Genomic DNA, 17,241 nt, shown 5'->3' with positions numbered 1-17,241 from the left:
CAGCGCTGTCCCCCTGGGACCATGGCTTGTCCTGGAGACAGTAAGAAGACGTGATTTGGTATAGAGCAGTGGTCGGCAAACTGTGGCTCGCGAGCCACATGCGGCTTTTTGGCCCTTTGAGTGTGGCTCTTCCACAAAATACCACGTGCAGGCGTGCACGTACAGTGTGATTGAAACTTCGTGGCCCGTGTGCAGAAGTCTGTATTTTGTGGAAGAGCCACACTTAAGAGGCCAAAGAGCCGCATGTGGCTCGTGAGCTGCAGTTTGCCCACCACTGCTCTAGAGCTTTGGTTATTAAAGAAAATTTCCTTTTTAAAATACCTGTGTCCTACCTGCTTCCTGTTTGAACTGAGCAGTAATGTCTTGATCAGGTGTTTTCTTCCATTTATTTTTTTTACAAGAGAACATTCACTATTATTTACTTACTCTTCAATGACTTTAACTCCTGAGGGTTACAGCAATACACGGATTCTGTGCCCAATAGTCTTAGCAGGAGGGTTGCTCTGGAATTTGGCACAAACCATCCACTATCTCCATCAGCACTCGTTTCCTCTCTCCAGGTGACTGGATTTGTGCCCTTTGCCACCAGGAGTCACTGTGTTGCTCTGCTTTGTACACGGAGCACATCTCTTGCCCAGACAGTGTTCAGTTCCATCTCACAGACACACCTTCAGGTGTAAAGACAGCTGTGAGCTCCCTCTGGTCCCCAGACCCTGCCTGAAACCGACAGAGCTGGTCCGAACCACAGCTTTCACACATATTTGTCCTCATAGCAGTCCTACTTCCTGTGGGCCCCATGGCCAGCGGCACGAATGCCACTCACACTTTTCTTCTTCCCTTTTTCCCCCCAAGAAGTTTAAAAAAAATATATATCTTTATTGATTTCAGAGAGGAAGGTAGAGGGAGAAACATTAATGCATTAATGATGAGAGAGAATCACTGATTGTCTGCCTCCTGCACACCCCACACTGGGGATCAAGCCCGCAACCCAGGCACCTGCTCTGATTGCAAATTGAACCATGACCTCCTGGTTCATAGGTCGACACTCAACCTCTGAGCCATCGTGGCCAGGCTCTTCTTACAGTTTCAAAAGTTTTCTGCATTTAATTATAGGTTGAAACCCTAAGTGTGCATTTTGACTGGAAACATCCATCTCAGATGTTCGTCTCGCCTCTCTAAATGCATTTGCTCTGCCACAGTGTCTATGACACCAGTGTCCAATGTCCCGGGAATGTTCGGATGACCTCGCTGCATACTGGGTGGGCTTGGAGTTAATGGTTTGCAATGATTTCACTTTTCAGATGACATTTTGACTGGTTCCACATGCTTCAGATTTTCTATTGATTCCAGAGGCCGTCTTGGAAAATAAATCCTCACATCGCACCAGGGCAGAGCGTGGCCCTGAGGGTGGGGGTCGTGGTGTCTCTTGTCTCGTTCTGGCTGTTGATGGAGGAGACCAAGGTGCCACAGGATGGAGAGATACAGGGTCTGGCACCGAGAGGCTGGCCCTTCCTGTGTGAGGGTTGTCACCTCAGCAGCCCCACAGGAACGGCAACAGTGTCTCCCAGATGTTCAGCTCTCATTCCCATGATGGATCAGGAAATAGACCCGGGGCCTCCTGAGATGCCTTTGCAGGTAGGTGACCCTGTCAGAGCCTCCCCCACTGGGTGTCCTTCCTCCTCAGCCCGTCCATCAGCACCTTCCTGGGGTCCTCTCCATGGACAGTGCCACCCGGACCCTGGAGACGCTTCAGGAAGATGTGGGTCCCTGTGGCCTGCAGAGGTCAGAATAGCGGGGACAGGCTCACCCTCTCACTGTGCAGCTCAGCGCGATGTCCCCTGTGACAATGAGCACAGAGGGAAATGCAGGGAAATAAGGGGAAGAAACACGTCTCCCCCTCTGGCTCCAGAGTGTGTTTCTCTTCCTATCCCCGCCCCTGGTCAACTCCCCTTTCTTGCAACAGCATCCACCCCAGCGGCCTGGGAACTTGCCTTTGAGTCACTACTCCCCTCAGTGCCTTGTTCCTCATGAAGATCTCTCCTCCTCATCCTGGGCCCCTGTCTTCCCAGTCAGTGACAATAAGTGTGTTATTGCTCCGATTTGGGGAATAAATTGAATTATTATTTATTTTTGTTTTCAATGTATATTTTTATTGATTATAGAGAGGAAGGTAAAGGCAGAGATATAAACATCCATGAAGACATAGAACAACTGACCGGCTGCTTCCTGCCTGCCGCACATGGGGGATTGAGCCCGGTGCCCTCACAGAGAATCAAACCTCGACCTCCTGGTTCATAGAATGATGCGCAATCCCTGAGTCATGCCGGCTGGGCTGATTCTTATTTCAATAGTCCTCCTTTGTTCATTAGGTATTTGACCTTCACACTCAACGTCCAATCTGTTGAATCTCAGTTTCCTCTCATGCAGCACGTCGTCAAGAACCCAACTCCTTAGAGTGGTTGGCGGGATCATGGAGGATCTGGAGGGAGCCATCCTGGTTTATTTCCACACCTGACTAAGCCCTGTGAGGTGAGCCCTGAGCGGTGTTGTTCAGATCTCCACAGGAATTGGATGGTTGCTATACACACACGTACAAATCCCCATCTTCTCCTGATACTGAGAAGGCTATGCACACTGTTCCTGAAACATGTGGCCATCCTCAGTGCCCAAAAAGGGAAGTGGAAGTTCCCGGATGGAGAGGGAAGCAGAAGAGACAATGGGGGCCAACCTTGAGTGGCTACTGTGCCTGCGTACAGCCAGAAGTCATCAGCGTGGAGTTCCCACCTGTGTGTGGACAAGAGAGGGACCCAGGGTGGCCACACACAGGGAGGAGATCTGGACTCAGGGTGAAAGTTGGGGCAGGGTTGCTCCCTCCACATGCTTTGGATATGGGCACTGTGGTCTCTCTGCCCATGGACCCAGCCCATGGTCAGCACTGAGCCACATGCCCTGTGTTTGTGATTGAAATGGATTCAATCCATTCTAGCCGGGCGTGGGCGTCTGTCCAGGTGTGAGTGTGAGGGATGCTAACTTAGGGAGAGAGGGTGCCACAGGGCAGGGCAGATCCCACTACCCACCTCTTTGCAGGACAGCCCTGAGAGGGACTCTCTGTGGAGAAGCAGGTGTGTGGGAGGGGACTGTCCAATAGGAATGGACAGGAAAGGGAAATCCCCGGGTGTGAGAGGAGGCAAGGGTTTGCCTTTCATGATCCTGCCCCTTTCTCTCCACTCCACCTCTGCCTGACTGTCCTTCCTTCCCCTCCCCTGCAGGATGGGGGCACCATGGCTGTGCCTGCCTAGCTCTCCCTGACACAGTCATCAAGTGGGACCCCTTCATGTGGAAAATGCTGCAGACAGGGCAGTGCGGGCCATCCCTGAGGGTAGTGGCTGCTGATGCTGCTGCTTTCCTGAACATATCAGGCCCCCAGATCTGACACTGGGAAAGGTTTGGACTTTAGCTGACCCAGAAGGCAGGTGACTGGATTTGTGCCCTTTGCCACCTGAGCAAAGGGGACTTATTCATTGGTCTGTGCCTTTTGCATGTACCCAGAATGCATTGCAGGTGTCACTGAGGAGCTTGAACCTTGCTTTCCTGAGCCAAGATTTCAGGACACACAAAGTCCCTTGCTGGACAGTGGAACCTCTGCATCAAGGCTCCCGTGGGCTGTAAAATCTGAAGACAAGGCCAAACATGGTGCCATTTTTGATCATTTTTAAGCCCCGTATGTGGATTTCTGTCTGTGATAAAGGGAAACCAGTGTTGCTCACCTCTAAGCTGCCTGTGGCTGCCCTTGGGAGCGTTTGGGAGCTGAGTGGTGTTGGCCCTGGTGCAATGCTCACGGAGATGAGTCTGTAGGTGGCATGTGCTTGGTAAAGGGCACATTGGAGGAAGCACCCGTGCCCATGTCCTGGTCTCCAGCCTTGTGCCACCTGCTAAGAGGAAAACGTGGGTTGGATCCCCTGCAGAAAAGCTGAAGAGGATGGCATCTTCCTGGAAACTGACGAGGACATGGATGAGTTTGTGTCTGGATGGGAAGTTTGTGAGATCTTCCTGGAGACAGGGTTAGCTTCTACCTGACTAGCCTACCTTTGGGTGCTGTGTGACCCTGTGGGAAGCACTCAAAGGATATGTTTGCCTTGGCTTTTCACTCAGTCAATCAGAAGTTAATAAAGGGCATTGATCCTCTTCAAAATTTTACTCCTGAGATGCTTCCACCACCAGACAGGGCCCATTTACCAGAGAGCATCATAGGATCCAGATTTTTCTGTTATTAAGGAGCTAGATGCCCTTTAAAATGACACCATTGACCTAAAGAGGGAAATGAATAATTGAAACAAGACCTGAAGGAGAAAGAAGGTACTCTATTTTTAAAAAATTCTCACCTGAGAGAGGGAGGGAGGGAGCAGGGAGACAGAGAAACATGGATGTGAAAGAGAAGCATTGATCAGTTTCCTTCTGCACATACCCTGACCAGGGATTGAACCCACAACCCAGGTGTGTGTCCTCACTTGAAGTGAACCAGCAACCTTTCGGTGCACAGGCTAATGCTCAATCAACTGGGCCACTCTAGCTGGCAGAAGATATACTCTTCAACAGAGATCCGTGTGGGTCATGGTGTTCTTGATGAACTTCAAAGGGCAAGTGCTAATTTGCAAAGACTACAGGCCCAGAAACAGCAAGTATAGGGTCTCCTTAATGGGCTGGATGAGCAGGAGGCCCAGCTGCAGGAGGACTCAGGGAAGTCAGCCTAATGCGCTGAGGAGACCCAGCTGGTCACATCCCTGGAAGCTGTAGGAACTAGTCAAGAGTCACGGATCTCCACTTCTGAGGAAAAGCTGGCCACGCTAGCGAAGAGTGAGTCGCTACTGCAAGGAACAGCAGAATTGTGGGATAGTGTGGAGTCAGGCCAGGGCCACCTTGGTCCTCCTCAGTGGCTCCCCCATGGTTCATAGCAGGAAATCAGTTCAATGCAATGGAAAGGAAAAGAGCTGGAAATCCATAGTAATCAATGAAATCGGTGCAGTCACTGGTCACCAGAAAGACAGAAAATAAAAAACTGTGAGGTATCATCTTACCTGTCAGAATGGCTATCACCAACAAATCAACAAATTGAAATTGTTGGTGAGAATGTGGAGAAAAGGAACCCTGATGCACTGCTGGTGGGAATGCAGACTGGTGAAGCCATTATGGAAAACGGTGTGGAGTTTCCTCAAATAATTAAAGATGGAACTGCCATTTGGCCTAGTAATCCCACACCCAGAATATATCCTAAGAACCCTGAAACAGCAATCAGAAAGAACATATACACTCCCATGTTCATAGAAGCCCAATTCATAATAGCTAAGATCTGAAAACAGCCCAAGGGCCCATCAGTAGATGAGTGAGTAAAAAAGCTGGTACATTTACACCATGGAATGCAATGCAGCTGTAGAAAAGAAGGATTTCTTACCCTTTGAGGCAGCATGGAGGGACCTGGAGAGTATCATGCCAAGTAAAACAAGCCCGTTAGAGAAAGGTAAGTATGGCATGATCTCACTTGTGTGTGGATTCTGAGGAACAATATAAACTGAAGAATAAAACAGATCCACAGACATAGAGCATGGAACAGACTGGAATCTCCAGGGAAGGAGGAGGGGGCTGGGTTGGTGAGGAGAAATTAACCGGGCGCCTTATATGCACATATGCACAGCTCAGGCACACAGACATTAGTGTGGGGAAGGCAGGTGTGGGGAGCGGTGGTTCCTGAGAATGCACTGGCGATGCAGCTGCCAAGAACAAGTTTTTCCTGAATCCCACAGTGCCAGACACTCCAATGAGGAAGACCCACTGACTGTAGCATCCAGGTCCCTGGCAGATCCAGGTGCTAATACAGACTTGGATTGTTTCCAGTTTGATATTTTTTTGGCAGTGATCCTTTAAGGATGATCCTTTTGGGGAAATTGATCTATTTGGAGGTGGTCCTTTCAAGGGTTCAGATCCGTGTACACCAGACAGCTTTCTCAGGCGATGTTCTCCTGACCCTGTGGCCACGTCTGGTGTTGAGCCTTTCAGTGCAGCCAGCATCAGCAGTGACCCTTTGGTAGAAACACTGAAGCACATCAGTCCTGTTGCTCCAGGTGGAACGGCTGTAGTGGCAGCTAGTGATTGACCCACAGACCCGTTTACCAATATTACCAATGGTGGTAACTATTCCTATAGGAAATGCATGTGTGACCTCCAAACTGATTCACGTAAATGTATAAAACAAATGAATCTGAATTAATTTAAAACTGGTCTGGAAAATTTTTTGAAAGCTACTTAAAACGAACCTTATGCATTACTTAAATAAAATGATACCAACAATTCAAATTTAGTTATTTATTATCAAAATATTAGGACTTCTGCTCAAGATAGCAAAGGAAGTAAAGGAAGTACTGAAATCCTCCCATGACCACAGTGAAATCACAACTGAACTACAGAGCAACCAACATACAGAACCACCTGGAATCTAGGTGATCAGATGGTCCCAGGTAAGGATACAAAGAACAAGCTTCATGGAGATGGTAGGAGAGGTGGAGATGTTCAATGAGCTAGCTGGTAGACCATGTGGATATCAGGACTTTTTTTTTTTTTTTACTAAGTTCTTCTTGGTTTAAAAATAATCCCACAGCTTAGCAAGTGAGGCTCTGTGGTTGAACATTGACCTATGAGTCAGGAGGTCACTGGTTCAAATCCAGGTCAGGGCACATGCCTGCATGGCGGGCTCCATCCTCAAAAGGGGAGGGCAGGAGGCAGCTGATGTTTTTTTCTCCTCAATGTTTCTATTGTCTATCCCTCTCCCTTCATCTCTCTCTAAAATCAATAAAAACATAGTTAAAAAAGTAAAAATGAATAAAATAAACAATCCCAAGGTTATGAAGATACCACATTTTGTTGGGACTGATGTGGCCCAGCATGAAGGGGTGTATAGATGTGAATCTAAACCAGCCATGTGGGACAGATCCTCACACACGGGGTGAGAACAGAAGGGCAATGAGGGAGAGTCAATGAGGACAGGGAGGGAGGGAGAACACCCAGGTGGATGGAGGGGGAGTCCTCTACAGGGACATGGCCCACATTCTCCTGAACCCACGTCTTCTCCCCTGCACGTTCTCAGAAGACAGTTTGCCCAATTATGGTCCATATTCTCTTTCAGCACCTCCTGGGGTCATCAGATGGGCTCCAAGGCTCCCCCACTCTGAACGGTGCATTGCTGCCTCTGTGTTCACATCCTGGCTGCATTGAGGGTCCTTCTGGTGTCGTTTCGAGCCTGAAACAGCAGCACCCCGAGCACCACCAGGACCAAGCCAGCCACGCCCATCCGGATGAGGTTCTCCACTGTGTAGTCTTGGGGATGGGAAAGTAAGAATTGTGGGTAAAGAAGTCTCAGAGGTCAGTGCAGACCCAAACCTCTGGCATTCTGGTGTCTTCCCTGGGCTCCCACATCCCCTTCACATCAGCATCCCAGTGATGTCTGAACTCTGCACCTGCTCTGAGTCACCTTGTAAGAGCTGTGCCCAAGAACTGAGGGTGAGAGAAGAAATGATCACAATTCAGAAATAACTAAGAGCTGGGTGTTCTGTGGTTCAGGCTGAGACTCAAGACCCCATGAGCTTGTTCCCCTACAGCTGAGAGACCCCACGTTCTCAACAGCTGGGGACCCAGGGACCATGGAGGAGGGTGTGGTGTCAGGGGCTCCTGAATCTCAGGAGCAGGAAGGGGTGAAAGTCTGGGCTGGGTCTCCTTCACCCCACCCCGCCCAGGCCCCTCCTCTCTGGGTTCCGCATTTTCATCGTCACCTGGAATTGTTCATCTATTGATTCTTCTATTAACTTATTTATTTATTAAATATATTTTAATTGATTACAGAGAGGAAGGGAGAGGGAAAGATAGATAGAAACATCAATGATGAGAAAGAATCATTGATTGGCTGCCTCCTGCATGCCCCCTACTGGGGACTGAGCCTGCAACCTGGGCATGTGTCCTCGGCCAAAATCAAACCTGGGACCCTTCAGTACTTTGGCCGATCCTCTATCTACTGAGCCAAACCAGCTAGGGTTTAACTCATTTGTTATACAATTATACATATGAATAACTACAGTGATAGATACATTTACCCATTGAGAAATGTGGGCATATGGATGCTAATGGTGTGAGTTTTTTTAAATATCAAAGTACAAGGAGAGTCATAACCCAGGACTTCCACACTTCTGGCACAAACTTTAAGTCACAGAGAAAATCCCGCTAATTTCATTATTGAGTGAGGACCCAAAGTAGGAAATTATGTCAATCTGTTAACTGATTTTCTATAAAACCCGAGATATAAACAAAATTATGGATCTCTTCTAGTTGCAGGGGTCCATGCAATAACTCTAAATGTCAGCTCCACAATTCAGAAAATGCACATGGATGATCAGCGTTACTCAGTTGTGTTAGTATCCAAATGGGTGACACCAAGAATTTTTTGTAATGTGTGTCATGTGATTAAAAGTCAGAGAAATGATAATTATGGGGGGATGTGCATCTGTCAGGAAAAGAACCTTCCTAGTAAACCCTAATGAAACAGAAGAATAGATTGGAACAAAGCGGCCAATAGTGCTTTCAACATAAAATGCAAATTTGTAAGTGGATTTTCCTTGGCATAATGTTGGGTGTGAATTCAGCTGTTTTCCGGAGGGGAAGCTGTGGTCCATTTTGGTCCGTCATTCCATCTTATGGGACGTGGAGTGAGAAAAATAGGTATGCCATTGGGAATAAAGAAGTGACTTTCCATTTGACTGCTGGGGATTATAATTGTATATCAGAGGGACCAACTGAAAAAAATCCACAGGGAGAGAATATTCGGGAGGCTAACAGGTCAGGATATAAGTATGTCCACACAATAGCTTTCCTATGTGCACTTACTACCATTTAGAAAATCTACGGGAATCACACCGCTTACTCACAAATTACAATATTAGGTGTGCAATTCTCTAAGTGGGCTGTGCATTTACTCAATTTACAAATAGCTGTCACAATGCTTCTGAAGGTCATTCATAAAGCTCATTTGAAAATGTGCATGATAAGAAGAATTTGTGTAGATAATAAGTTATTCTCCATAACAAATGTCTGGATTTATGTCTGGATTTAATTTACTACCAATAAAAACATGAATAGAATGTTTATATTTCTATCTGGATTCCACATAATGTAAGTTAAATTGTGAGCTTATAGACGGAAGTATTGCCTGAAGATTCTCTAAAAAGAGCCATAATAGACCCGTGTGCACAGAGACACTGAGCAGAGGGGAATGCACGAAGTCCGGGCAGGAGGCCCCAGGTCCCCATGAGGCCTGCAGGGTCCCTCCTTGTTCTCAGGTGAGCACTGAGGGCCTGGAGGCCTCCGGGTGAGCACAGGGGGCTGTGCAGTGTGGTGCTCACAGGCAGGATGCTTCTCTCTATAGGGGAGTGTCCAGTGGGGGCTGGGACTGCAGGGACCCAGATTCTGAGATGAAGACATCAGGAGGTGATGGTGGTGGTGGTGGTGGTTGTGGGGGGTCTGTGTTCTCTGCTCAGTCTAATCACATTCCTGCTCATTTCACTCACATCTCACTCGCCCTCCATACCCTTCATTTCTCCTGAGGATCACAAATGGGTTCAGGAGAGGGAGGTCCTGTCTGTCTCTACTCTCTCATGGACTGGACTCTGCTCTGTGGAACCTCCTCCACCTCCTTGTTTATTACTGTCAACCACACTCCTAGGAACAGGGCCGTGAGCTGACTGAGCACAGAAAGGACGGGGTCAGGCTCCTCACCTGAGACCACCAACTCCAGGGGGGCACTGGGGTGTGACAGCAGGTAGGGGGAGGTGCTGCGTGAGCCATAGCACCTGTAGGTCCCCTGGTGGCCTGAGGTCAAAGGACTGAGGGTGAAGGTGGCCTGAGAGGGTGCAGACGTGTCCTGCAGATGAAGGTGCTGGGGAGGGTCCAGTGACCCCACCCTGTGCAGGTGGAAGGTGTCAAACCAGATCTCAGACCCACACTGCAGGGTCACGTTCACTTCCCTGGGCACTGAGGGTCCTGGCTGCGCTGAGAGGTAGGGTTGTGTGTACATTCCTGGGGAGAGGAAGGTTGTGATGTGTAGAGAGCCACCCCTTCCCTCATGCCCTTGACCCTGAGCTGAGGGACCTTGTCCTTCTCCAGAGACTCTGTCTGTGACCCCACCCAGCTCATCTCCACCCCCCTGGGGGGTGTATTTATCTCCATGACCCTCACCCCCTTTCTCCCTCCCTCCCCTAGACCTCTGCCCATCTCAGCCTCTGCTCCAGGTCCCTCTCCTGGACCCCATCACCCCCAGGTGACCCTGGGCCTAGAGCCCTGAGCAGACCCTCAGGACAGGGGCAGGGCTGGCTCCTCACCTGCCACCAGGATGTCCAGGGGGGCGCTGGGGGCCGACCACACAGAGGAGAGGTGGTGTCCACTATAGCATCGGTACCGGCCCCCGTGGGTGCCGTTCACATGGCCCAGGGGGAAGTCGGGGCTGTGCTGCCCATGGAGGCGGTGGGGGGGTTTGAGCTCCTCGTCCTTGGTCAGAGCGAATGTGTCAAAGCCGGCCTCCGCGTGGCACTGGAGGGTCAGGCTGTGTCCAGGCAGCACCAGTGAGCCTGGCTGGGCCGAGAGGGTGGGCTCCCTGTGCACACCTGGGAGGAGGGAACAGCGGCACCAGGGGACACCCACTGAGCTGCAGTGAGAAGTCTCACATGTCCCTACCTGAGCATCTCTCCTGTGGGTCTGTCCCCAAGAGGCCAGTGTCACTGACCCCATGAGCCCAGGGCTCCAATGGACACACAGCACAGTCGTTTTAGGCCCAGGAAACAGATGCGTTTGCACCTGGGTTTGTCCCTCACCTGTGACCTCGATATGCAGAGGGGCACTGGGCTGTGACCACACGTTGGGGTAGAAGCTGGAAGAACCATAGCATCTGTAGGTCCCCCCATGGGAGGGGCTCATGGGGCCCAGAGGGAAGATGGCCTGCCACATCCCAGCATGCATCCTGGGTTCTGCTTCCATGTGTCGGGGCGGGTCAGCCCCTCCCTCCTTCAGCAGGTGGAATGTGCCTGATGTGAAGTGTGAGCTACAGGAGAGGGACAGGATCCCTCCTGAGGCCACCACAGGGCTTGGCTAGGCTGAGAGGGAGGGTGCACCGCCCACTCCTGAGGGAGGAGAAAGAGTCTGTGTTAAAGGGACCATCACCCTCACACCCCAGGTGTGTTCTGCGAGGGGTGATGTCCCCTGAGCCCACACTGTATTCCCTCTGCCTGTGACCTGGAGCCCATAGTGGGAGGGGACTGGTGTCTCCCTTACCTGTCACCACCAGGAGCAGGGGGTCACTCAGCTCTGAGAATATGTCCCCAGTGGTGTGATATGCACACTGGTACAGCCTTGCGTGGGATGGGGTTGTGGCTTCAATGAGGAAACCGGCCTTGTTGCTGGAGTCCTGCGGGGTCCTCGTATCCAAGGGCTCAGAGCCCCTCTCTTTATACAGAACGTAGGCACTACCCTGCAGAGACCCCTGACACCAGATGGTCACAGAGCTCCCGTTGGTGACGATGGGGCCTGGTTCAGCCCAGATGGAGGGTTTGGGGACGACTCCTGGAAAGAAATCAGATATGAAAGTTTCTGGAGAGCCCTCATCCCCTCATGACGTCAAGAATGAGCCAGTGATGGCCATTTAATGAGCACCTACTGTGTGTGAGGCACACGCTGGCATCAATTCATCTCTTACCTCACAGCAGTCATGCACCAGGGATTGCTGACCCCACCACCCACTTCACTGAGGCTCAGAGAGGTTAATCACGTGCCCCAGGTCACCCAGCCTGGAAGGAGTAGGGTTGGGACTAGAACTCAGGACTGTGGGTTCCTTGTGCTGGTATCATGTTGCCTCCCAGGGAGACACCAGCTTCGTGCTCTGGGCTCCTCCTCTGCAGGGGCCTGTCCATGTCTCATCTGGAGCTGACAGTCCTTCCCCATTACCCGCCCCCAGCACAGCAGGGACAGGAGGGGCAGGGTGCGTGGTGGACTCTGAATCTCTTCCAGATCCATCCCCACCCTGCAGGCCCTGATGCCCCCTTGGGAAGGTCAGGCTGGGGGTTCTGCCTTCCTGAGCTCTGTGATGCCCTATGTCACCTCATCTCCCAGCAGCCTGTGAGCAGGATGGGACCAGGGATGAGCAGACAGGAACCCGACACTCAGAGGAGAGAAGGGACCGCCCAGCCCCACAGCAGGAGCAGCAGAGCCAGGAGCTGAACCAGGGCTGATCCACCCTTTTCCCTCCACTGAACTGAGCCTGAGCTGAGGGGTAGGACTGGGTGCCTGGACCCTTGTCCTGCCTGTCCCTCCCTGTGCAGTGTCACCGTCACTGAGACAGAGGGGACAGGCCCTATAACATCATTTCCTGGGGCCTTTGTTGTGAGGCCCCTCTCCCAGGCGGTCAGGGTCAGAACCGGCAGGAAATGTAAGATCTGGGCCATGATTCCCTTTTTTAACGTGTGCAGACAGGCAAGCCCAGGCAGGGGAAGGGCGGGGCCGAGTGAGAGACTTCATAGCAGAGGTCCTCAACCTATGGCCCGTGGGCCACATGCAAATACAAATACTGTATTTGTTTCCGTTTTGTTTTTTACTTCAAAATAAGATATGTGCAGTGTGCATAGGAATTTGTTCCTAGTTTTTTAAAAAACTATAGTCCGTCCCTCTAACGGTCTGAGGGACAGTGAACTGGCCCCCTGTTTAAAAGGTTTGAGGATCCCTGCTTCATAGGATCCATAACCATCACATGGCTCAGCCCCTGTCCCAGTGGAGGCAGCCACCACCTCCCGATGAAGACCCCCACTTGCCCCCTGTGGGCCTGACTCCCTGGGTGTGGGAGACCGATCCTCAGAACCCCTGGCGCCCATGGTTCCCTGAAATCTGTCCCCATCTCCTTGTACCTTAGGACACAGCCTGACCTTATTGCATGGGCGGCATTAGGTCCTCAGGCTCAGAACTGCCCAGGGGAGCTGTCTCCCTCTGAGCAAATGGGACCACGTGGGAGAGGGGCTGCGTCCCAGGGGGCCTGGGTAGGACAGGAAGAGGGTGAGACTCTGGGGTTAACCCTGGAACCCCCCTCACACAGAGTCCTCACTAAGTCCCTCCCACCCCCCACCTGGCCCCTTCTGGACCAGGTGAGGGGAAGGGTGGAGAGGGGGCAGGGGCGTCTGAGAGGCAGATCTCCTCTGGGTGACCATCCCTAGAGCACCCCCTCCCTTTCAGCCCATTATTGTTCTGGGGACAGAACCTTGAGCTGCCAGCTCAGCAGACAGGGTCAGGGACCCTCACTGGGACCAGGAGCTCCAGGGGCTCACTGGGGAGTGAGCAAAACTGGGCCTGTGCCTGTAACAGCCATAGCATCTGAACTTCCCTCTGTGGCTGGGGGTCACGGGGTCCACAGGGAACAGGGCCTGGGACCACCCACTAGGCTGTGGCTGTGATTCCAGGGTCCTGGAGAGCCTGTGATCTCCTTCCTTAGTCAGAATGAACCTGTCAAATCCCTGCCCTGAGCCACACTGGAGGGTCACGTTCCCTCCTGAGGTCACGACAGGGCTGGGCAGGGGGAGAGGCTGGGTTTACTGTAGGATCCTAGGAGAGGAGGGGGCAGCATGTTAAATGGGCTCACACCTCCCTCATGTCCCCCAGGGCTGGGCTGTGAGAGGGAGACACCCTGAGAGCAGACCCCCTTCCTGAGGGCAGAGCCTGAGGTTGGGAACCCTGAATGTCCTCTCACCTGTCACCACCAGCTCCAGGGAGTCACTGGGCTCTGACCAGCCAGCAGGGCTGTAATAGTAACAGCGATATCTCCCTGCATCGCGCTCTGTCATGTGTGTGACGGAGAATTTGGCCTTGTCCCCAGGCTCCTGTGGATTCTGTGTTTTCCATGGTGCTTGGTTTCCCTCTTTATGCAGACGGTACTTCTTAGCCCTTGTGGTCCCCTGACAGATGATGGTTACGGAGCTCCCCAGGGCGATCATAGGGCCTGACTCAGCCCAGAGGGTGGGCTTGGGAAGGGGCCCTGGAAGGAATCAGAGGCTGGGTCACAGGACATTCGCACCGCTGTTCCCCAGCTCTCGGTCCCAGGTGTCCCCCATCTGTCTGAGAGATCCTGCCCCTGCTGCCTGGGGGTGCCCCTTGTCCCCATTGAGGAGTGGGACCTGGGATACCCAGGGAGACTCACCTGCCTGCACTGGGGTCCTGAGGCCCACACTCAGCCCTGGAAGAGAGTCCCTGTGAGAGATTTGCCCTGAACCCTGAGCAGCACCCTCCTCCCCATGAGCCTCCTGAGTCCTGGGGTCCTGACAGACCAGGGCTCCCCTCCCCCTCCCATCTCACCGAGGCAGAGCAGGGCCCTGAGGGTGGGGGTCATGGCGTCTTCTCCCTTTGGCTTCAGCTGAGCAGATGGAGGAGATCCTGGGGCCAGCAGTGTGGACACAGAGACGCACGGGTGGTGGTCACTTGGAGGCTGATCCTCCCCATCACAGGGTTGTCATGTCACCAGCCTATTGGGAAGGGCACAGCCTCTCTCTAGCAGCCTGGCTCTCATTTTCATGGTGAAGCAGGAAATAGACCCGGAGCCTCCTGAGACGCCCCTTGCAGGTGAGGTGACCCAGGGCACGTCCTTCCCTGTCAGAGCCTCCCCCTCGGGGTCTCCTTCCTCCTCAGCCCGTCCATCAGCACCTCCCTGTGGTCCTCACCATGGACAGTGTCACCCGGGCCCTGGAGACACTTCAGGAAGACGTGGGTCCCTGTGGCCTGCAGAGCTCAGATCAGCAGGGACACGCTCACCCTCTCACTGTGCAGCTCAGGGCGATGTCCCTGTGACAATGAGCACAGAGGGGAAATGCAGGGAAATAAGGGAAGGAAACAGGTCCCTTCTATGGACCTAGAGTTATCTTTCTTAGAGTTATCTGTGTTATCTTTCTATCACAAGTTTCTTCATGAACTTCCCTTTTTCTCAGCCACAGCCTCCAGCCCCTCCTTCCTGGGAGCAAGCCTCAGGGTCACTGTCCCCCTCTGGGCCCCTCATTCCTTAGGCAGAACTGGATCCCTGGGACCATGGCTTGTCCTAGACCAGTGATGGTGAACCTATGACACGCGTGTCAGAGGTGACAGGTGAACTCATTTTTTTGGTTGATTTTTCTCTGTTAAATGGCATTTAAATATATAAAATAAATATCAAAAATATAAATCTTTGTTTTACTATGGTTGCAAATATCAAAAATTTCTATATGTGACACGGCACCAGAGTTAAGTTAGGGTTTTTCAAAATGCAGACACTCCAAGCTCAAACGGTTCACCATTGTACGTAGAGCTCGGGAAGTATGTCTCAGCACTGCGGCTGATGCAGTGGTGTGAGCACACTCCACCATGACATGCTTCCTCGGCACACCAGGAAGTAGCAACGCCAGCCTGAACAAACTCCCAGAGCCACGTGCACAGTACCCCAGCCTTTCAGCCATTGGTCGCCTGTAGCAACGTGTCTCCCTCTGATTGGTCCCCTCATGCTATATATACCCCTGTAGTTCCACAATCAAACGGATCTGGGTCACTGAACCTGGTCTCTGGAGTCGTGCATGCAGACGCCCTAGCGAGTTGGGGCTCCGTCGTCCTCACCCCCAAGGGACCCCCTGCTTCACGCCATCACTGTCCTAGACAGTAAGAAGCTGTCATTTAACCTAGAGCTTTGATTTGTTGAGAAAAACCCTCTTTATTTAAATTCATGTGTCCCACATGCTATCTGTGTGAACTGAGCAATAATGTCTTGATCAGGTGTTTTCATCCATTTTTTTTTTTACATGAGAACATCCACTGTAATTTATTTACTCTTCAGTGAGTTTAACTCCTGGAGGGTTACAGCAACACACGGATTCAGTGTCCAATGGTCTTAGCAGGACATTTTCTCTGCAATTTGGCATAAACAGTCCACTGACCCCATGAGCATGAGTTCCCTCTCCCCAGGGGACTGGATTTGTGCTGTTCGCCACCAGGAGTCTCTGTGCTGCTCTTTGCTTTGTACACGGAGCACATCTCTTTCCCAGACAGAGTTCAGTTTCATCTCCCTCACACACCTTCAGCTTAAGGGCAGCTGTGAGCTCCCTCTGGTCCCCTGAGACCCCGCCTGCAACCGACAGAGCTGGTCCGAACCACAGCTTCCACACATATTAGTGCTCATAGGAGTCCTGCTCCCAGCGGGCCCCATATCCAGCTGCAGGAGTGTCACTCTTACTTTTCTTCTTCCTTTTTTCCCCCCAACAAGTTTGAAAAAATATATACATATTTCTTTATTGTTTTCAGAGAGCAAGGGAGAGGGAGAGAGAAACATCAATGATGAGAGAGAATGACTGACTGGCTGTCTCCTGCACGCCCCACACAGGAAATCAAGCCTGCAACCTGGGCATGTGCCCTGCCTGAGAATCGAACCTCGACCTCCAGGTTCATAGAATGATACACAACCACTGAGCCATGCTGGCTGGATGATTCTCATTTAAATAGTCCTCCATTGTCCATTAGGTGTGTGACCTTCACCCTCAATGTACAATCTCTTGAGTCTCAGTTTCCGCTCATGTAGCACGTCATCAAAAACCCAACCCCTTACAGTGGTTGTGGGGTCAGTGCCGCAGGGACCTGGTGGGAGCCATCCTGGTTTATTTCCACACCTGACTAAGCCCTGTGAGTTGAGCCATGAGCGGTGTTGTTCAGAACTCTGCAGGAATTGGATGATTGCTATACCCACGTACAAACCCCATCTGCTCCTGATACTCAGAAAGGCTATGCCAGTGGTCGGCAAACCATGGCTCACGAGCCACATGAGGCTCTTTGGCCCCTTGACTGTGGCTCTTCCACAAAATACCTCTTGCGGGCCCGCATGTACAGTGCGATTGAAACTTCGTGGCCCATGCGCAGAAGTCGGTTTTCAGCCTGCGCGAGTCTATTTTGAAGAAGTGGCATTAGAAGAAGTGGGGGGTGTTGGGCGACAAGAGATGCAGTGCAGGCAGGCCGCTGGATACGCAGCGCGGGGGGTACGCTTAAATTGTAAGGAATTTAATTTTATCAATAAATAATATTGTTATTAAGTATGATATCAAGTTTTATTCAATGTACCTATAGTTTAACTAAGACTTAAAACTTTAAGTAAAGTTTATTAAGTTAATTTTAGGG

At 51.5% G+C, this 17,241-nt stretch overlaps 1 protein-coding gene and 2 pseudogenes across 3 annotated transcripts in view; 1 reads left to right on the top strand and 2 right to left on the bottom strand.

Moving 5' to 3' along the window:
* Positions 1–17,241, bottom strand: part of LOC102252948 (leukocyte immunoglobulin-like receptor subfamily A member 6) — a 105,516-nt gene that overhangs the window by 41,376 nt on the left and 46,899 nt on the right. Inside the window, exon 9 of one of the 3 annotated variants that reach the window (XM_014528113.1) lies at positions 10,413–10,694. In XM_014528113.1, coding sequence (XP_014383599.1) covers positions 10,413–10,694 — 282 coding nt within the window. Of the gene's footprint in view, positions 1–10,412; positions 10,695–11,148; positions 11,208–17,241 lie in introns of those variants that run through there. The other 2 variants (XM_014528118.1, XM_014528115.1) reach the window with 2 other exon arrangements.
* On the top strand, positions 3,282–4,952 carry LOC102255653 (annotated as a pseudogene).
* Positions 13,342–14,563, bottom strand: LOC102255035 (annotated as a pseudogene).

The sequence above is a fragment of the Myotis brandtii genome, unplaced genomic scaffold (genome assembly GCF_000412655.1).
Source record: "Myotis brandtii unplaced genomic scaffold, ASM41265v1 scaffold619, whole genome shotgun sequence".
NCBI lineage: Eukaryota > Metazoa > Chordata > Mammalia > Chiroptera > Vespertilionidae > Myotis > Myotis brandtii.
Note: the sequence above shows the minus strand (reverse complement) of the source record. Positions and strands in the feature narration are given on the sequence as shown.